General features: G+C 36.7%; 2 protein-coding genes across 2 annotated transcripts; one reads left to right on the top strand and one right to left on the bottom strand.

Annotated features, from left to right (window-relative positions):
- Positions 1 to 1,717: 1,717 nt before the first annotated feature.
- On the top strand, positions 1,718 to 6,141 carry LOC120112462 (vacuolar protein sorting-associated protein 2 homolog 2-like). Its single transcript, XM_039131948.1, has 5 exons — positions 1,718 to 1,856; positions 4,128 to 4,208; positions 4,370 to 4,405; positions 4,542 to 4,603; positions 5,601 to 6,141. Exons 1-5 carry the CDS (start codon positions 1,761 to 1,763, stop codon positions 5,671 to 5,673), a joined length of 348 nt encoding a protein of 115 aa, XP_038987876.1. The 5' UTR covers positions 1,718 to 1,760; the 3' UTR covers positions 5,674 to 6,141.
- A 197-nt stretch (positions 6,142 to 6,338) lies between these two features.
- LOC103696257 (DNA repair protein recA homolog 1, chloroplastic) lies at positions 6,339 to 15,527 on the bottom strand. Its single transcript, XM_008777815.3, has 13 exons — positions 15,110 to 15,527; positions 14,197 to 14,288; positions 14,020 to 14,095; positions 11,289 to 11,351; positions 11,003 to 11,132; positions 9,542 to 9,627; positions 9,340 to 9,465; positions 9,158 to 9,262; positions 8,991 to 9,047; positions 8,729 to 8,791; positions 8,569 to 8,645; positions 7,486 to 7,558; positions 6,339 to 6,867 (listed from the first exon to the last, which is right to left on the bottom strand). Exons 1-13 carry the CDS (start codon positions 15,299 to 15,301, stop codon positions 6,766 to 6,768), a joined length of 1,242 nt encoding a protein of 413 aa, XP_008776037.1. The 5' UTR covers positions 15,302 to 15,527; the 3' UTR covers positions 6,339 to 6,765.
- Positions 15,528 to 22,558: the final 7,031 nt, after the last annotated feature.

The following is a 22,558-nucleotide window of genomic DNA, read 5'->3' as shown; positions in this document are numbered from 1 at the left end:
GTCCTTAATCTCTATAGCATTTGGACTATGGATGCAATTATAAACTTGTGAGCATTTTTGTCGAAATACAGTATTCATGTAACTAATGAGAAATATGCATGCTTACCACATTCACGTCTCTCTCTCTTTCTCTACACTAGAGGAGAATAGTCAACTTATCTGAATATGTTGCATAAACTATTATGTAGAAATACAAGATATATTGTCCACTTTTTCCATTTTTTTTTATTTTTTATTGAATTTAGAAACCATAAGATTTAAACACACTCACTTCTAAAAATGATTGGGGGACGAACTAATGCAATACAAGTTACAATACAAGTTACAGTAGAGACTTATTTTGGGAAAGACTGGCAGCAAGCTCTGGGTGCCTTAAAAAATTGCAAGTTCTTGAATGGAAAAACTGTGTGATAGGGTGAGGGTTTGGTGGGTCAAATTAAATTAATAACCTGCCTAGAGCCTTAATTTTTACCATGGTACATGTTGGGGAGAGAACAAACTAATATTTGGAGAAGATTAGGCCATGTAATAGTACAATTTGATCTAATCAACTTGGTGGAGGTGCAATTAGGCTTGTACACAATCATGAAGCCCACATGTTCAGTGCTTTTGGTGGAGATGACATCCTTTCTAGACACTGTACAAATCCACTTACTGCAACAGCTCATTAATTTCTAAATTATAGATTTCCATGTAACTAAACTTTTGTAAAACAAACTATATTCTATTGCCATGCTACTTGGTCTACATCTAAGAGCAAACTATATTATGGCCATTGAGGACAACTGCGATGTCTGAGATACATGCAAGCGTTCATGCAACCATATTTGCTAATTTCTAACTGCATGCAGCTCTACTTACGTAATATCTTCAGATAAATAACGACAATTGTGTGCCATGCAAACATTGTATCAAAAAGCTAGTTAGAGCAAGGATCTAAGTGCCACAATTTTGCATTTTTGTATTTTTTTTGGAACAAAAACCGTTGAAAAATAAAAGGGATGGAAGTGTCTCGGTCGTCATTATATAAGCTTGCTTCTTAATCAAAATGCTATAGGATATCTGCTGAGAAAAATGACTTCTAAGAAAAGTGAATCATCTAAATAGTTGTGATTGGGCACGGTGACTATATAGCAACTCCATGACACTTTCCAACAGTACTAATGCACAAACTTGATTAAGAAAAAAAAATCTACTTAACCGCTTGCATGCCATGTGGCATATGGAGATTGGTGATGCCCAAACCTAATAAAGGAAAGGCATGCTGGAATGATACATGGCATAATGGCATTGTTGAACTTAATAAAGTTGGTGTGATACATAGAGTGTTATGATGCACAAACTTGAGCGATCGACTAGGTCTAAAAATTTTTCTATAGATCCGGCCCCCCATCTACTGAATCAGCTAATGAATTTGTCCAGATCCAAAATGATTATTTGTTTATAAAATTGGGGGAGCTAATCCATTTGTAACCCTAATTATGATGTTATGGAACATTATTTGTCCTATCTTGGGACATTATTTCTTATAATTGAAAATTTGAGAAAGGAGTAACAAGCTCATACATTATTTGTTTCCTTGATAGGTGCCGGCGAAGAGTTGCCGGTTGCTCATCATTGTTTTATCTATCTAATCTATCTATCTATATATATATATATATATATATATAAGATATATTTGTTTGTGCGTTACAAAATAAAAAGCTGATAAGTTGGAACCGAGGGCAGGGAGGCGGACAGGGGGAGAAAGGTAGGGTGCCATGGCACAATCTCTGGCGGCGGAAGTACAGCGGGATGGAAAAGCTCTTGCATCAAAATACATTAACACGCCAACCTTCTTTCCATGCTATCCAGAGGTTGAACATTTGACTCTTCCTGGTTAAACTATGCACAGGCTTTCTTAATTTTATTTTTCTTTATGTAGATTTTATAATGATCCCATCAGCATGCCTTGGATATATGTTTGCAGGTATAGCTGAAAATAGTTATTGATGCTATCGATCTCGGATCGATCATACAGGCTGCTTTCGTGGATCTGCAAGACAACAAATAAGGTCAGTGAGTTCGCTGGATTGGCTCCAACCGGGTTCTCTGATGCTCAAGTCGGAGGAAGATTTTTTGGTTGGAGACGAAGAAGAAGAAGAAGAATAAATTAGAGAGAACAAATATCACTTAGCTAGAGGATTTTTTTTTCCTGCTTGCCTAAAGGGTCCTTGGGTCTATTCATAACTGAGAGATATGGAATCCCTAAAAATTGCATTCTAACAGCCTAAGGTCATGCTGCAATTATTGGAGGGAGCAGACTTTCACTTAAAAACATCAAAAATAAAAGGACCCCCTCCGACTCCTATTTCAAACGAAATAGGGGACCGGAGGGAGCCCTTCTTCCGCCGGTTTTTGGTAGCTCTTCGGCCTCTGCCTCCTCCATGCGGCAGCTCTCGGCCCTCCGTTGACTCTCCACCGACCTCTCTCGATCTTCTCCTTCTCTCTCTTTTCCTCTATCGTTCTCTCTCTCCTCCGCCTCTTCTACTATATCGGTACAGACCCGACATGGCACGGGCCCGTACCGACTCGTCTCTCTGGACAACCGGTATGGTGCCTGGTACCAGTTCCGCCGATTTTGTTGATGACACTAGACAAGAAGTGTTAGGTGACAAAAACCATCATTACATAGCCTTCCTATCGCATGATGTATTTTCTTCCTACACTAAGTTTCAATCTTAGAGACTTATTTTTAGATACATCTCAATTCATATAGGCTTTTGTCAATAAGAGTTACCTTTTCTGGAGGTCTGCCATCCAACAAAATGCTGCATTGGATTTGCTTCAAACTATTGATCAAAAAGTTTCTTCTGAGAAGTCAACCAGCATTTGAGTTTTGGATACCATTACTAGGTTGTGTATTTTAACCTCATCAGCATCTTTGAACACATTTGATGAATTCTATTGGAGGCAGACTCGTAACTTGATGACCATGATAACTGGCCTAGTGATGGAACAACTTGCTCTCTCCCTTTTTTTTTTGGTACAACAGCGGCTCATACACGATGGATGTGAGTACAGCTAACTGAATCAGAAACGATAAGACAGTATAAGGGAACAGGCACCGACACAGGGTCTATTCAAGCAAAGCACCTAGAATAGTGGGCTGCGAAGGAAGCCACCCAATCAACAACGCTATTCGTCTCCCTGAAGATGTGCAAAAGCTCAGGATAGTCCACACTCGGCTAAGAGTCTGCGGATATTCTGAAGCAGCGGTCTAGAATCAACACCACGTTTCCAATCCCGGATCCACTCGATCACCGTGGCCGAATCACTCTCGAGGAGGATGTGGTCTGCTCCAGCCTCCGCCTCGCATAGGTAACACCCTCTCATGCAGCCACCGTGTCGTAGATCCACCAACCTCCTGCTGCTATCAGTCTGGCCTCGTGGTCTCTGATGACAAAGCACGCACCTCTTGATCCACCCCCTCGCCAACACTTTTATGGAAGTTCATCTTGAGAAAACTAGGGAGTGGGAGCTCCCATGAGACCAATACGGTCCTGGGTACTGCAAAAGCGAAAGAGGGGCCCTAAATTTTTCCGGCTATCTTAAGGGACGACGGAGTGGCGGGGTGGAAGACCTCCACTGCCTAGAGAAGCATCCTGTTCACCACGTATCTCAGATGCACTTTGATGTCTTCGAAGATCCGGGCATTGGTATCTAGCTAATAGTGATAGACTAGATAGAAAGTCGGGACTCCTGACTCCTCCTGCCCCGGACTCCACGCAGAGGTCTTCAGAGACTGTAGGAAGTCCTCGGAAGACAACCATCGTGGCTGAGGATCGGGGGGGGGGCTCGCAGCAGTCCCCAAATCTGAGCAGCTCTCAGGCAACTGATCAGGACAGGACATGAAAAACAGGCTTCTCACCTGAGCAGTCCGCACAGTCTGGGGAACAACTTGCTGTTTGGAGGCTGTAGTTGTCCTTGGAGGACTTGTTTGAGATCATAAATGACTGAAAATCAAAAGATTGAAGACAAATAAATTCTCGATCAAGTCGTCAATGTCATATCTGTTTTCAGAGTAGCTGCATTAATTACCCATAGAATTTTACTTTCAAGAAGAAATATATTATTTTTCTATGCAGACTGAGATGATGTCAGAGGCTACATATGAAGCTTTGGATAAAGACGAGGCAGAGGAGGAAACAGAAGAGCTCACTAATCAGGTAGACTAACTGCTGCAGTTTTACAATTAGGCTGGGATTCACCATGGAACTCATTCTTCTAGAGCAGCCAAAAATAAATCCCATTTCGCTTCAGTTTCCTTGTCAATCTGTATTGCAAAGTTGAAATGACAATCTCATTTTCACTTGATGTTCCTTTTCAGGTGCTTGTCGAAATTGGTGTTGATGTTGCCTCACAGGTAGCCCTTTTTTTTATTTGAGGGAGAGAGAGTATAATCAGGATGCAGTTTCAAATGATATATACATGTTTAATTGATTCATCAATATGGATAAGCTTGATGCTGATCTAATCTCCTCTTTTCTTGACTTTCATAGTTATCTTCAGCTCCTAAAGGCCGGATTGCAGCGAACAACAAGAAAGTAGGCAATGCCACAAGGTACAAAATACATGTTTCTTTTTACTGTTCATTAAATGGTGTTTATGCAATTATGCCTTATGCTCACTCTAAACAAGACAGTAATATCTCAAGGAGTTCAGGACAAGAATTCTAGATTAGTTTTGTTTTTTTTGTTTTTTTGGTAAAAGCAGCAATTTATATAGCTCTAACGTGAATACATTTTGCCAAATCAACAGAAAGTAAAGAGTACAAGGGATAGGAAGTATCTCTTGTAGATGTCTAGAGAAACTCTCCAAAATGCCGAGCGACGAAGGAGGTGATTTAGTCTATGATTAGTTTTTGTTTGCTTGTACTTTGGGATCGCTAACTATAGAGAGTTGGTTATTTTGGGTGCAAATTTAAGTATCTGGAGGCCAATGCAACGTGATCACTCATCCCGTAGGATACCTGATGCAAAGGAATCAAATTTCTACTATATTTTCTTTAGACTCGAGGCGTATCTTGTTCAATCCAATGAGCATGGTACTGCTTTACAAGAAGTTGAAATCATCAACTATAAAATGTCATATTAGCTGAAATAATTTTTATCTGTGTACCATGTCCAAACTAAAGCAATGGGCAGTGGAAGCTGCTCAAGCCATATGGTTCGCTAAGAGATTACAGTTCCCTGCACATCATATCTTCATTGGAGAACTCCTGTTGAGTACCTAGAAGCCAAAAATGCCTTCAGTTATTGGGCACTAAGAGATCACAGTTGTATTCTACAAATCATTTGGTTATGGAGAACTATTAAGTATGTAGAAGTCAAGGATGCCTTCAGATATCTTTCCTTCTGCTGCTGCAACGAAGTTGTTTCATGCATTATGCTCAAAACAGTAAAAGAAAGTTAAAGGAGTCCAAGTTGCAGCTTTTTGGAGGGGGGGTGGGTGGGGGAGAGAGATGAATGTGAAATTACTGATTTTAAGCTACGAACTTTTATTTCCTCTTACTCATTCTCAATTTTTATCTGTATTCTGATATTCTTATGTGTTTGCAGAACTGATACATCTCCAGCAAACAGTGAAGTTGATGATCTGGAGAAGAGGTTGGCATCCCTGCGACACATCTGATCAGTCTAAATGTGAACATATGCTTATTTGTATACAAATAAAATCAATTACTAAGAAAGGCTTCCCATTTTTGTTGATAAAAGCTCCAGCAATATCTGTTCTTTTAGGTAATCCTAGAGTATATGTACCAAAGACATGAATAGACATGGAAATTGCTTTTGGTTCTCCAAGGAGAACAAACATTATTATCATATCTGCAAGCGACCAGGGATGTAGGTATGGAGTTCTTCAAGCAATGAAAGATCAAAGTTGTCAGTCAGATTGCCTTGGCTTCATTAACAGTCACAAAAAATTAGAATGTAGTGAATTTTAATTTCCAAACAGCAGATTCAATTGCTGCATTCCCCTATGGGACATAAAACCAACCTGAACGTGCTTATATTATCTGCTCGAGCATGATACCAAACTGCTAATATATCAATAGTTTTGCTTGTTTTCAAACAATAGTTGCTCTTATCTCAAAAGAAAGATAGATAAATATAGATGTGAAAATAACTGTCTGAGTCTTATATTGCCCCATATCGGTTATTTGCTAAATAAATATTGGATACTTACATAGAATAAAGGAACCTAAATAATACTTTCCGGCTAGCCATTTTGGATGAGGCCTGAATTGTTACACAAGTGCTGTGACTTCAACTTTAGATGGAGCTACAAACAACCCGCTTTTTAACATCTCTTTATATATCTGTGATGGGTGATAACTTATAAGCCTGTAAGGCTTGGTGAAATCTGTTACTACAGCACAATTCAAAGGTCATCCTTCATACTAAATAAAGATAGAAAAAGATGGCAATTCCCGGTGCTCATACCATACAAAAAAGCTGCCATGGTTGAAACCTGATGTATAAAACAAAAGGAGAGTATAGTGATACAAATGAAGTGTACGAATAATGATTCTTATATACCCTTTTGCTCCAACAAGAACTTCATGACAGCCAAATTGCTGCAGTAACTGATCAAATCTTTCTTTGAGGATAACTGCTCCAAACGGTGTCTGGCTGACAATTTTCAGCAACATCAGACTATCAGATGCCCTGTTCCATAGGTGTGCACAATTTCGATAAACCAAGCACAAGCTATGCTGAGGGATCATTTCTCATCATATATGATCTCGTCTTCAGCAGTTGATGACTGGCCAAAGGCTATAAGGCTCATATGTCTCGTCTCCTCCATCATAACAGCTCGAACAGCCTGCTATGACATAATGTTATATGACAAATATCCATTCCAAGTAAAACAGATATTATAATAAAATTTTTCCTTTAATTCACCAACACAGAACATCTGATATTTCAGAACAATGGCATGAATGCACGGATCAACTCAATGATCTCATCATCTAATGTTTTGGTCTTTATTATGCATCAAAAGACATGTATAGTTCAGAGTAAGAATACAACAAAGCAGGTTGCAATGTTGTTGACAAATTTCTGCAGCTCACTGAGCTGAAGATATTTCACAAGTCCCCTTGCACCGGACAGGAGAAAAAGAATAACTGTGTAATGGTGGTACCGCACGAGCCTTATGGAACCCATTGCAAAGCACATTCTAGCTTCAACTTTTATGACTATTGAGCAATGAAGCGACTATAAATGAAAACAGCTAGCATAAACTTGCTTAGATTTTCAAGAGCATTGAAAGCATACTTCCGACAGAAACTGGGCCATCACAAGGAACGAAGAACAAGTGAATACAAATTTGAACTTCCAGCCTTGCAACTAAGATTACAAGAGACTAGGGTTCTATCAAAAGGTTTAAATTTGGATAACACACATCCAGTTGATGTCCAGAAGGAATAGGCATTCGCACCTTTTCTATTTCACTGCAGATAAGAGGGTTTTCCCTCAGATATTGCAGCGCTTTCTCCCTGCCTTGCCCCAATCTGTTTGAAAGTTAAAGTACAATAGTTAGAGGAGCTGCAAAAACTTGTATGAGAATATACGAACACTATAGAAAACACTGTAATTCTTTAAGAATCTGGATACTGCATCCAGGTGGAATTAATATGCTTTCACTAACAAAAGCCCATATTGGTTATGGTAGTCATTGTTTATGACAAAACGCTAATACAAATACAAACAAATACTAAATTGAGCTTATAACTCTTGTAGAATATGACATCCTACAACTGTAATTTAAAGTAATCGTCCACCTGCAGCAGCGATCCAAGAAATGCTGTCATTTCTGCTACAAAAAACTACAATATGTATAATTAAACATTAACTCCCCTGAAGATAATAGGGTATTAGAATTTGCTGAAACAGAGAAAAAGTGAGAAGCACTCTAAGTTTGATGCAAAAGGCACACAAGATATGAAGTTCCATATACGTTAATCCAACTGGAGAGCTTTCCAGATCGTCAGGATTTAGGAATGTAGGTGCCACAGCTGGGTAAACAAATATCCTGTGCTGCTGACATTTGTTTATATTCTGCACTTAACATGATGCATGCACAGGAAGGCAGAGTGTTTAAAACATTCAAACAATAGGAACTTGCAAGAGAGACCCTTGATGTATGTAGGTCAATCACCGTCAGATAAGAATAAAGGAAAATGATCCATTAAGATATTGGTCCTTTACAGCAATAAGCACATAGACTCAAAACCAACAACAAAGCAGTATCTGGTCAAGATTTTTATAAGCTATCTCAAAACTTCATGCAGTTGGTATCTTTTACAATAAAGTCTTCAGATGATGCTGGAAACGGAAACTCAGCTAAGTTTATGATAGTAACTGCTTTACGCTGAGGAGAAGGCATGAAGAAGCACCATATATGTACATACGTACATACACACACACACATGTATGTACGTATGTATGTAGGCATATTATATATATGTATGTATCTACATCATTACCCCATAATAAATGATTGCAAATGCAAATGCCGAACCTTTGCTCGTCATAGCTATACCATGATCCCTTCTTGGCCACAACATCCATCATTTCAGCACAATCCAGAACACAACCCTGCATTTTAAGTCAGTCGCTTCAGAGGTAGTCTGTTTTAAGCATATAAGATCCTAAAATCTGTCCTCAGGGTACAAAATTACCAGTTTACTGACACCTTCTCCAAATATGATCTCAAATTCAGCTTGTTTGTAAGGCCTAGACACCTAAAGCAAAAAGAATAAGGAAACAGAATTGTTCTTACAAAGAAAGCAGCATCAGCTCATCTTGAATGATGCGTGCAAATACTACGTCACGAAATTTGTAGTGAAAACAATCATTAGGTGACCATGGTTTGTCATACTGATTCATATCATCAGAATAAATTTATTAGGAAAAAGAACAACCTAATCTTGCTATACATACTTTGCTTTTCTGCACTCTTACACGGACCTTGACTCCAACGTCTTCATCTCCTTTTGCCTGCAGAAAGGAATAATAACCATTAGAAAGTCAACAGTAGATATTTTGATAAATTAAATATAATATTAGCACAGCCAAACTGAAACTAGAGCCAGTGTCCTTGGGCTTACGGACTTTATCTTCCCAATAGGACGTATTTCAAGGCGAAGTGATGCAAAGAACTTCAAAGCAATCCCTCCACTAGTGACTTCAGGGTTCCCATAGAATACTCCAATCTTACCATATTCACAGAGTGACAAGTTATTTACTTCAAGGGAGAAACAAACTGGAAGAAGTAAAATTAGTGCCAAACCTTGTATCTTATTTGATTCAAGAAAATGAGGGTACAACCAGCTTTTGATGCATTTCCTGACATCTTGCGCAATGCTTGACTCATCAGACGAGCTTGCAGACCAATTTGCTGCATCCCTATCTCACCCTAAACCAAAAATTTCACCCTTTGATGATAAGCAGGGATCACATCAATTAAAAAAATTGCAAAGAAAGAAGCTTACTTCAATTTCAGCCCGAGGAGTGAGAGCTGAGACCGAATCAACACAGATGAGATCTATGGCTCCAGATCTGCACATACGATCCGCAACTGAGATAAAAGAATGTTAGTTAAACTACAAGTAAAATGTAGATGTTCCTAAGCTTATATGTTTTTGCCCATACACTACAGCCTTCACCATGAATTCTTGACGAAAATTAACTGACTATAATTTAAATTTTCATATTCTTTTTTTTTTAGATGAATAGGTATCCTAATTGATGCAGGAAGAGGGAAAAATTATGCAAGACATGTCAGTTTACCTTCCTATTGTAGAATTTGCTGCATGAATCAAAAGAAAGGCAAGAAATAAAGTGGAAAAAGTGAAGTCTTTTGATAATATACTGAAAAGTGCATTGACAGCTCCTAAAAGCTAAAAAAGATGGTCTGATTTTCAAAATCACCATTCACAAGGATGGTCAAACAGACATAGACATCAGACAACAATTCCAACCATGGAACATGCCATCTTCCAGATGAAAACATGAATTACTACACGGTGTTGTATCTGCTGTCCAATTAGCCCCTTAAATGCATTATTTTATCCACCCATCTATGTTATCATGTCTGAGTGTATTTTCCTAGGGCATAATGCCATAGAGAGGCGGACAATATGGCCTCGAAAAGGCAAGCCTGGAAAGCAAATTCAGAGCCTAGCCACAATTCTTACATGTGCATATGGAAGATGGTAATATCCCTCTATGAGAATACAAAGTGCAGTTATATGATATAACCAAGGCACTATCTAGCTAAATCTTGAGTAATTTAAAGACAAATATAGTGAAAAGTAAGCATAGGTGAATGAGACCAGTGATAACTTTATAAGGACATTTATGTACATATAACATATAAATTGCAAGCATGGCGCGTTGGTGCCATAGAAATTGCTATGTGATAACAACAAAGTGTAACCCTGATTTGGTCCTTGTATCTTATTTACTATGTTTAGAATGCGCCATATTATGTAGAAGCCATCAGAGGCTTCTTATGCCAAGTAGGTATATTTAGTATAATATTCATCAACTAGCATCATCCAAACTAGCCAGGTTTTAGTACTTCGAAATAATATATTTGACAGCCATACCCATCCAAGGCTATATTTTCTAGCATGCTTTCAATCATCCAAAGTAGATTCATCAAATCCTTTACCACTTCCATTAGTTCTCTTTTCCCTTCCTCTGCATGGCAAGCTTCAGATCTTTTCACTACATTTTATTGAGCTTGCTCAAATGTTACATAAAAAACAAACACATAAAAGAAAATAGGATAATAGGCATGTTTTACATGGGAATGCTTGCAGATCTTGTCAATACAAGTGAAGTTTATACAGAAAGAAGCAATATGATAAAATGCATGGCAACCTCAAAGAGTAAACAGTCGGCATCCTTTAACAACGGAACAAAAAATAATGGAATGAAAGAATTACTTTCTAACGCCATCTCGCCATTATCAGGCTGGCAGACAATCAGATTTTCAATGTCCACCCCCAACGCCCTAGAATAAGATGGATCAAAAGCATGCTCTGCATCGACAAGCATGGCATTCCCTCCTAGTTTCTGCATATTTGTTGCACATATGAACATCATTATATTGTTTGAGGCATTAACTTTGGACAAGTTTTCTAGCACTGAGAGAGTTAGTCTAACTATATCTTTGCAAAAATTTCATGTTCTCAATAAAAGATAAAGAGGTGTTTTTTGACAAATAAACACCTGTACTTCTGCAATCGCATGAAGAGCTAGTGTCGTCTTTCCACTGCTCTCTGGACCAAATATCTGCAAAATTAATCATTATAAAGTCAGACCATTTGCCGGTGTTACATATCTTCTCCATTCAAGAAAATAAATTCATAATGCACACCAGAACATAATTATTATCCAATGTTAATAAGTCTCTAGATCAAAATAAATATATCGGTAGAAAGATTTCTATTTATAGAATAGGCTACATTTGAATTATTGATGAATTAGATTCAGATATACTAGACATTATCTTAAAGGACTTACAAAACCTTTGTTCTGCTGACATGTGTATCCCGAGATCATGTGATACCCATATTTCAGCCATTTGATACTCATGACTCTGTTAGGATTTTTAATCCGCGGATTTATTTAGTACCACTACATGAAGACTCAAGAGGAAACAAAGTGCTTCACCCTTAAGCCATGATGCTTAATCACAAGTGGAATAGTGACATCATACTGTCATGCTTCAGCATGGTGCAGTTTGAATACAAATTACTTTTACTACTTAAATGAACTGAACACATTTCATTTTCCAATAAACAACTTATATGGTTTTTGTTTCAACAGAATTCTTGGTACAGCTAGTATGGTAGATGGCAGTAATGGTAGCAGGTCTGCTATCTGAGCAAAAGTGTATCCACCCTGAGACTAGATAGCCAAAATAGTCACTATAACACATTTTCCTCTTTCTTTCATGATTTTTAACTATAATCTTTTATTGAAGAGAAAGATTCCAATACAAAATGCTTTTTCTGTTTAGTCCTTTCTAACATTAGCATTGCAGATATTAGGATTCACAAGCCTTCCTCAAAAGGCACTACCAAGATTAAGGTCTCCAGAATATAATGCAAAAGCCATTTCATTTCAAACATGGGAAATGAGAACAGATATGTATACACTGATCATAGAATGGCCTGTTGTTTCTTCCCCATCAATAGCAACAACAGTCTAATACAACTTGGGATATTATTAACATCAGTATTGTTAAAACTGAATCGTACATATCTATTCAAACTACTGAAACTCCTGGGTCATATTCTGTCCTTCTGTCTTTGCATCCACATGCATGACAGTGTCCTTCCCTAAATATCATACTAGACATTATTGATATACCATCTCTTGAAGACCATCACAGTGTCCTTCCCTATGAAGACCATCTCTTGAATCAACGGTTGATGAAATCCCATTATAAATACATGCTTCTTTTATTAAAAATATGCCCTTATATTCACTCTGTAATAAATAACTATAACAGACTATATGAGCAAAAACATTTAGTATTTATGAAATCTACCGCAAATAATCTTCGTCAATGGGATCGCTACCAACCATCTAATGGTCCTCTTTCTTGATAAACAACATTCGTTCTGCATGCTGAGATCTTGATGTTTCTTTAATTATTTAATACATGTACTTTTCTTGGAACAGCCAGGCCTAAGTTTTCTTTTCTAGAAGAGGCCTTGATCATTTTCTTAACTTTATATATCCTGATTACTGAAAAAACAGAATCCAGCAATTATCAAAATAATCTCCAAGAATAAGATATAGAAGACGAATCATATATGAGAAACCCCTCATCTATTATTTCAACATTATGCAGCTCATCCAAATCCTAATATAGGACATATTTCAAGGCTTATCTTTGATGTTTGCTTTATTTTCAAATCATAATCGTTGAAGAGAAAGGCCTAGAATATAATTACTTCAGTATATACTGATGTCAGAAATTATTAGCAATCAGATGCTTGTTAGTAGTTCACAAACTATGAAAGAATTGATATATGTGATTAGTGACAAAGACAGTGTATAAGCTCCCCTAACTCAGTTAATCCAGAAGTCTTTGCAGTCTTGAATTAATAAGTCAACTGCTTGTTTTTCACCATAAATAGAAACAACAGTCTACTGTAGCTAGTAATATAATTACCGTCAATTTACTAAAAAGCATGCTATATATACTGTTTCATTGAAAACCAACCCCTAGCACTACTTTTCTTAAAGTGGCCTTTATTATTTTCTTAACCTTATGTAATTGTGATTTACTAAAAAAAGAACTGAATCCAGATATTAGATCAGATAATCTTCAAAAGTAGCATCTAAAAAGGTAAATCTCTAATTTGGAAACTCCACCTCTATTACATCAACATCATCAAACTCCTGATGCAGGATTGATTTCAAGGCTTATCTTTCATGCTTGCATTATTTTTGAACCACAATCATTGCCAGAACAAGGCCATGAAGGTATTAATGCCTGAACTTTTAGGCAGCAGATGTTTGTTGGTAGTTCAAGAACTGTAGAGGAACTTATATGCATAATTGGTGAGAGAGACAAAGTTGCAATGTATTGTAATTTATAAGTTCCCCTAATTTATAGGATACAAATTCAAAGAACAAGTTGCACATGCCATTTAATGACCAAAATCATTTTAGTTTTAATTTAACACTATAGGTGAGAAGTGCATTATCCTTAGTATGTGATAAAAATATACCAAATTAAAGAAAGCATCTGAGAAAAATTTAATTTAATTATGACAAGCCATCCTGATTGCATTTCTGTTTATTTTGCTTTTCCCTTGTTTCAATGGGGAACAGGCAGTAATCCCAAAGAACCAGGGTTGAAGAAAGATCAGAATATCACAAATTTATCAAGTTATTAGCCAACCACAAAAAAGATTATATATATAATAATAACAAACGGTACCTCAACAATCCTTCCTTTAGGAAGACCTCCGCCCAGAGCAAAATCTAAAGTCAAACAACCACTTGGAAAAGTTTCACTATAATGAAGTTGTGATATTGTTAGTGCAGCTTCTGAACAAACAAACATGCACAAGTAATAGAAAAATCTGAAAAGAATTAAGGAAAGTGGACAGCATACACCAAAGCACCACCAGCACTTCCTAGTCTCGTGACACTTCCTTTTCCAAATGAATTGTTTATATCATTCATTGCTGCTTCCAGTGCTTTTTGCTGCAAAAGTGATTTTATAGTCAAACATGCTAGCTTGGGTAGGACGATATATTACTCCTTGGCCAAATAATATAATAATAAAGCATTCTTAGTGATAGAATCATAGATCCCGACCCAAAAGAAACCATCAAATTACATGAAGTCTACATGGAGCATTGGAGCAAGATTTCCTTATAGCAGGATAAAAATGGAAAAAAGAATAAGCGAGGAAAAAATGCCATCCATTATTGGAGAAGTTCCCATCCCGGCGTTTCTAAATCAATGCTGAAATTAGATGCTATATTGCTCTTGTACTTGAGCAAATGCACTATCATGGATAGCAAAATATGATTTTTCTAGCTGAAAGTTTTTATCCACCATCCTAATTTGTCACGTTGAGCAAGAATTGCCGCCAAAGTAAGAAGTAACTCAAAGAAGCTAGACCAAAGCATGGCACAGTATGTTTCGCATGGTTGGTTTTCGACAATATTTCAAAGAGAACAAATGGTTCCTTTACAGAGAGCTATTTTTGTGCTGGCCATATCATCACCAACATCCACTATCAAGACAGAATTCCCGGCAGACACCACAACAAACACTTTTACATCCAGAGGAAACCAAGCAACATGTGCATAGCTATTGCCATAAAGTTATACCATTTCACTCCAAGAGAAGCAAATTCCAACAAAAGCTGATGCCAGTTTGATCGTTTATAATAAATTCATTAAGAAAAGGAAAACAAAGAAGCTTCGAAAATTTAACCAGTAAAGCCTGAATGAAGGCTTGCAAGTGCGTGCTTTTGGAATGGGAGTGATCAAGATACAAACTGCGAGAGGCTTTACCCGGTCTATTACACGAGGATCGGTGTCGCCCGAGAGGGCGCCGTTTCCCTTCAACTCAAACTCGCAACGTAGCTTCGCCGCTCTGCTAGAAATGATGGGAAAACAAGAAGCTGGGAATCGAGGAGAGGAGGGGAAGAAAAGGTTAGGATTTCCCAAAGGAATATGGGGTTTTAGCAGAGATACGGAACCCATCTCTGAGAGCAGTCGCCGAAAATGGGAGAAGTGGAGAGGTAAGAGAAGAAGAACGGGGGAAAAAAAAAAGGTGCAGAGTCTCGACCGTATAAAGAGGGAAATTAAGAGAAGAGGAGAGACCAAGGGAAGGAAAAGGATTCTGTGACGATTTTCTTATGGGAGGGACTGAGCGACTGATAGGAGTATCCGACGCTCTCCTGCTCTTTTTAGGGCTTGGCTTGGGAAAAGCTCTCAAAGTCTTTGGGCCAATTAAACAATATCATGCTTAAAATGACCTTGATTCAAGCAAAATTGTTTGTAGATCGATTTAGGATTAATTTAATCAAAATGATTAATTAGGAAATTAAGCTCAAAATAATTGTAAATAAATTAAAAAATTGATCTAAGAGTTCAAACTCAACTAATTTCAAACCAAACTTAGAACAAACTCAAGATTGACCTAGCTCGGTTCAACTATGCCCTAGGTCATTTTGGCCTTAGACGTCTTGCCTAAGCTTATCAAATAGGTAAACCAAGAAAATCATGCTCGAAGGTCGCATTTAAGTTTCACATAAATTAGTTGAAGCATTTTTGTTTCTATGTTCTAGAATTGTAATCATGGATCCAGTTGATGAAACCCTAGTTTGTCAAAGGCATATCTCTATATTCCAAGAATTTTCATGCATTAGAAGCTCGTTAGATATTGCAATCCAACAAAAGCCCATATCGAAGTTATTTCGAGCTGATTTGGGTTACCACCGAGTTGGATTGGGTTAGGCTGGCTTAATTGGAATTGGTCAGATTGATAAAGGATTTTAAGATAGGAGACTTCTGTGCGACAATCTATCATGTTAATGTTAGGTGGAATTGGGATTTAATCAAAGAGAAAAGTGCGAGATATCTCAACGGTCCATCAATTTTAATAAACAAATGACATATATGATGATACTTACATATATATAAATTCTTTTGGTTGATCACTTTCATCTAAATTTTAATAGCACTAAATGATATAATTACATGATAATAGGACTAGACGATATAGCTCCGGGATACATAAAAGTATCTCATATGAAACATATAATATTTATTTATCTATTGTATTTGATGAGTTCGGTTAATTGGGCTTGTCGGTTTTGGATTGAGTCCAATCCGAGTTGCATGCCTGCTTGGATTAACAAGTTTAATTCTCTTCTTTTAGGAGATGCGTTGAGGACATGGAAGTGGGACTATGAGATCTAATGTTGTCTATAAGAATTGAGAGCAAATGGCTTGGTTAAACCAAATATGTGGACCGTAAGAGAGCTCTCTTGGTCAGGTGGCTTTAATACTGGCATACTTTCTGAACCAAATCTCTCAAACCTTAAGCTTCAGCCTCTTCTAGTCCCAGTTTTGGATGGGGGTTTTTTCAAGATAGATGGCCTTCAAATGGGGGCTTGATTATCATCAAGAAGTGACATTTTAATGCCATACCTTATGAGGACCTTTGACATAATATTTTTATCAACTATTCCAAGTAATCAAAAGCTATTAAAAATGTCACCAACCCATTTGACACCAAGAACAATAGCAAAATTTGGGGTCCAAAGTTTTATTCAGAAATAGACTAGGCTACATTCGAGTGGATCTCTACTTGGATTCGATCATGTCTAATCGGATGATAGATATCCTCCATTAATGATCCGAGCTATTAGATATAATCTATTATATCTAAACTGTTTGTATACAAAAATTATGTGATTTGAAGAATCATAGCCTATGTATCAAGCGACTAAAAATATATATTGTTTCATATTACCTAAACTATTCAATTTTTTGGCCAAATGATGCTTAGATCAGAAGTCTCCAAATCATATATTTTTTAGCATGTAAGTAGTTTAAAGATAGTAGATCATATCCACTAGCTCGGATCATTGATATGAGATTCCTATCATCTGATTTAGAGTTGAGCGAATCTAAGTGAAGATTCATACAGTGTAGCTAAGTCTACTTCATTTCATTCATTTGTTGTTTATTATTGAAAGTGCCCAACCTTCTTGTGCTCTTTAACCACAGCAACTAGCAAAGACTCTAGGATACCTTTTCTATTGATTTGTTCATTGAACAATAATAGAGTTTGCATCATCAAAACTTGATGTTTCTCGATAGCAATAGGCTACTCTATGCTTTTGCTTAGTGCCTTTAGTCTATGGTGGCTCCAATTAAGACTAAGGCCCTGTTTGGGGAGCTTTTGGAGGGCCAAAAAGCACTTTCTGGCCCTCCAAAAGTACTTTTAGCTAAAAAAGAGTGTTTGGTAAATTTTTCGAAAAGCTGTTTCAGCTTTTGCGGGAAGCTGAAAACAGCTTTTGGGGGGCAGCTCTAATTTGGAGCTTTTCCAAAATGCTGTTTTCAGCTTTTTCGGAAAGCTGTATTTTTGACCAAAATACCCCCATTTAAAAAAAAAATTCCACCCAAAAATCTTTCTCTCACCGTCTCTTCCTCTCCCACCCTACCCCACTCCCTCTCCCCTGCCGCCGCACCCTCTCCCTCTGCCCCGCCGTCGCACCCCCTCCCTCTCCCCTGCCCCCATGGTGGGGAGGTGCCGAAGAAGAGGAAGACAGGTCGTCTTCCCTTTCCCGCGGCCGCCGCCTGCGATGACCCGTCCCAGAAAGGGGCGGTGCCGAAGAACAGGAAGAAGAAGGGGCCGAAGAAGAAGGAGGTCCCACGGTGGGAGGGGCCGAAGAATAGGAAGAAGAAGGGGGTTCCTGCGGCCGCCGGCGGTCACGACCCGCTCCCCTCCCGCATCCGCCACGGCCCGCCCGGCGCTGACGGCCTCACGGGAGGAGGGCACTTCCCACGGGGCCAGCCGCGGCCGCCGAGACTGCCGCGGGCGCCGCCGGCCGCGGCCCGGTCCCCTCCCGCGGCCGCCGTCGGCCCCGACCTGGCCCCCTCCCGCGGCCATGGCGGCCTGGCCCCCTTCCGGTGCCGCCGGCCGCGCGGGAGGAGAAGAAAGAAGAACAGGGGAGAGGAAGGAAGCAGAAGAAGAGAAAAAAAAAAGAAAAGAAAAAGAAAAGGAAAAAAAGAAGAAAAAGAAAGAAAGAAAAGAAAAGAAAAGAAAATTTAAAAAATAAAAAATAAATAAATAAATAAATATTTATATAAATGAATGAATGAATGAATGAATGAATAAATAAGATAATAAATAAATATATTTCAACATTATTAATTATTTACACTAATAATTATAATATTTTATATCTTTATTATTATATTATACTATAAATATTATATTATATTACATTACATTATAATATATTAATATGTTATTTTAAATAATTTAATATTATGTTAGATTATGAAAAATTAATTTATACTAATAATTATAATATTTTATACCTTTATTATTGTATTATACTATAAATATAATATATATTACATTATATCATAATACATTAATATGTTATGTTAAATAATTTAATATTATGTTATATTACCAAATATTAATTTACTCTAATAATTATATTACTATTATGCTATATTATAATTACAATAATATTATACTATATCGTATATTTATGTACTAATATATGTTATATTTTATTATGTTCTGTTGTATAATACTATGAAATGTCCTTTATGGTAATTTTGTCATACAAAAGTACTTTCTTAGTTTGTTTACCAAACACAAAACAAAGTACCACAGCACTTTACGAATGTAGTTACCAAACAGCAAACAGCTTTTTATAACAGCTCTACTTCAGACAGCTCTACTTCCAACAGCTCTACTTCCAACAGCTCTACTGCCAACAGCTCCCCCAAACAGGGCCTAAGATTGTTATTTGGTTATTGTGGAGAAACAAATTGCTTAGAGAATATGCAAAAGAAAAGATGGAATGTAGGGCAACATTGTGTGTTTTATAAGCATGCAAGAAAAATAATTGATCATTTATCCTTAAATAATATATCCAACCACTATTGATTACCATCAAACGCTTGTTTGAAATTAAAGGCCCCCTTGGAAGAAATGTAATGCCTAAGTCTTTAAATGCAAAAGAATCTCTTTCGTTGTAATAGCTATTATGAACAGTCTCTTTCAAGGCGACTCTTGGTGGGAATGGTTTCCAATGGGACGAAGGCTAAAATGTTGGTCTACAATACTTTTATCTAGGCCTCCAAAGGTCCAAAAGGTTTCGACTTAGATATTACTTATTAGCTACCCATTCTTAACATTAGATTGGGTGATGTTGAGTAGGTGGAGTTGTCCTTTTGCAAGATTGAAGTCAAATTTTGGACCCTCAAGGCTACCTTTTGTTCTCTTGATGAGTTGAAATTATTTAAAGACTACTAGTTCAATGTTGTCCTTGAGTTGGCCTTGAGTTGCCTTTGAGTTGGCCTTCTCTTTCCAAAGAATATGAAAAAAGTTTATCTTCATGGGGTTGTTTATTTACTTGTAATTTCAATTGTTGCAATATAAATTGAGTAATTCAAATTGCTATAGTGGAATGGCAAGTAAAATTATTATCTTTATTTGGTTGCCCATTGCTGGTGATTATATATGTATTTGCAACTATTCAATTGTATGAAATAAAAAGAGGTGTGGTAATTCTACAAATGACTTGGTAAGGCCACCCTTCTCGAAGAAGTGAATAATTTATTTTCTATTACGTTTGACTAGTAGATAGCTCGTTATCACCCTATTTTATATATTATATAATATATAATATTATTTTATAATATAACAATTATTATAATATAATAATTAGTAATTATTATAGTATTATTATCATAGTAAATTTTATACTATTATGCTATCATTATATCATTATACTACATTTTATTATATATGATAAAACTTATAATACTATTCTATAATATTATATACTATATAATTACAATTATATTATAATATGGCCTAGTATAGTTATAATATTAGTAAATGGTTAACATAATATTATAACAATAATCATTGTAGTAATTATTCTATTAAAAATATTTGATATTATAATAATTAATTATATTTATTATATAGACTATAATATGAATCATTATGACATAATACTTTGTAACTATAATATAATAAAAAAGTGATAGTTATATTATTAAATAATTATGATAATACTATGCGAAAAAAATATTAAAGTAATATATTATTATATAAATTATTTGATATCACATAATTATATACATTATCCTAATAAATTTATACTTTATAGTATATGATTAAGGTAATTAAGTAATATGTCCCATGTTAATAATACATAATATTGAATTGTAAATTAAATTAAGCTAGTGAAAGGGTGGGAGAATACAAGATGTATCAGCTAGAACTAAAGAATTAAATGCAACTTTTGGGTATCTTTCTTGTAACTGGAATTGCAAGTTGTGATTAAACTGAAGACTGTAGAACTGCAAATGGGTTTGGTTAACCTATGAATTGACCCAATCACTGCATGATTAGACTTGACACCTTTTATTTTTTCAAGACTCGTAGGTTGGATCAGGGTCAAAAATTGGACTCAATTTAAAAATAGGATTACATCTACATTTGTGATTTCCAACCCTACCTAACCTGGCTTATATCATGCATATCTAATTTGGATTGATAAAGAACAAGCCCATCAGACCCAAACTCGATCTGATCTAACCCGAAAATCCAAATCCTATAAACCCTCTTTTCCTTCTTCCAGACATATTTTTAAGTTCATCAAATAAACTCTTACCTAAATAATTCCTTCTTTATTCATCCCAATGACCTCACCTTCTCGTTATATTTAACCACTAATTATTTGTCTCAGTCAATTCTTGTTTGTAATGTTCTCGAGTCTATCAACATTTATTATTTAAAATATTGTACTTTATAAACTTGTATCTTAACAATTTTTTTGATCAAATAAAAAAATGAATAAAAATTCATGTTCAAGGTAACATTTCTTTAGTTTTATCTAAAACTTTTCAGTGATTTTATTTTTGATTATATTTAGCTATAAAAGATAGCTAATTGCCTGACTAGAAATGCAAACCTGACCTGATGCAGTCCCTTTCCGAATTCGAACATGTTGGATGGGTCATGCTTGACCTCAACTCATCCTGAATGATCCATTGGATTCAGAATCTTTCTTATGTGCTTGACCCAACTTAACCTGATTTGCCATTTGGTCGGGTATAGGTCCAAAATCAAGAACCAAAATTTAGATCAAGTTAGGTCGGGTTAAAGCATGTCTCGGTCTAACCCAACCCTTTTACAACCTTACCCGACAACCAAATAATTGCATTAGCAGCTTGCTGATTCAATTGCAGCAATCGAAATTACAAATTCCTCAAATGAAGGCAAAAAACAATTATTTAGCAAATTAGTTGTAACCTTAATAACAAGGTCTACAAGGCAACGCCTCACATCTTATTTGCTCAATGTCTTCACACACTTTGACATGCATGGAGGGTCTTTACTTGGCTCACATTGGTGCATGATGCATGTTACCATACTTGCACAATGCATGAGATGATTTTGCTTGCATGTTTGTTGCATAGTTCAATTTGTTTATTTGAAGGTCTAAGCTTTATGATGTCACATAAAACGCTGCATGGTTTTTTCCACATATTAGTCGTCGGTGGGCATCAGAGGTAACCATGCCAACAAGTAATTTAATTGGCATCATAGAAATAAATTTATTACGCGGTATAATGGATACGGCATAGAATGAAAAATTATTGATTGGATCAGAACCAACAGCTCATTGGTGGATCAGTCCAATCACAAACCAACATGCATGCTTGTATTGCTATGTTTCTTGTTCTCTGTATGCGTGTTGGACTGGTCTGCTGCTGAGCTGGTGGACCTAATTCAACCAATAATTTTTCATATAGAATATAGATCAAAACAATTTAGTTCTTGCCTTCTTGTCTTAGGTAAATTATTGGTCAAAGAAAATAACATATTCCAATCTTTGTAAAAGGTTCTCCGTTGCCAACTCCCGGGTAACGACGTTGCTGGTCCGTAGAATATTCTCCTTCGAATCATCGCCGCCAAAGGCACAAGATTACAACATAGGAATAGGTGTAGGCAAAGAATCCACGAATATCCATTTGTTCAAGGAATACACCCATGCCGTTCAAATTGAGATGTAGTGGTACAAGAGACCTATCCATTCACTACGATACAATAAATAGGAGATGAAAACCTTCGTTATTAACCGTGTCCTGAACAATAAATCCCTAACCCTTGGCCCCATGAATGACTGGACTTGGATGTAAGCCTCCACCTTCGTTCTCACCCTCTTTTATCCTCCATACCTAATCGCC

This window comes from Phoenix dactylifera, chromosome 11 (genome assembly GCF_009389715.1).
Source record: "Phoenix dactylifera cultivar Barhee BC4 chromosome 11, palm_55x_up_171113_PBpolish2nd_filt_p, whole genome shotgun sequence".
Classification (NCBI taxonomy): domain Eukaryota; kingdom Viridiplantae; phylum Streptophyta; class Magnoliopsida; order Arecales; family Arecaceae; genus Phoenix; species Phoenix dactylifera.
The sequence above is the reverse complement of the archived record's forward strand: the minus strand, read 5'-3'. Positions and strand labels throughout refer to the sequence as shown.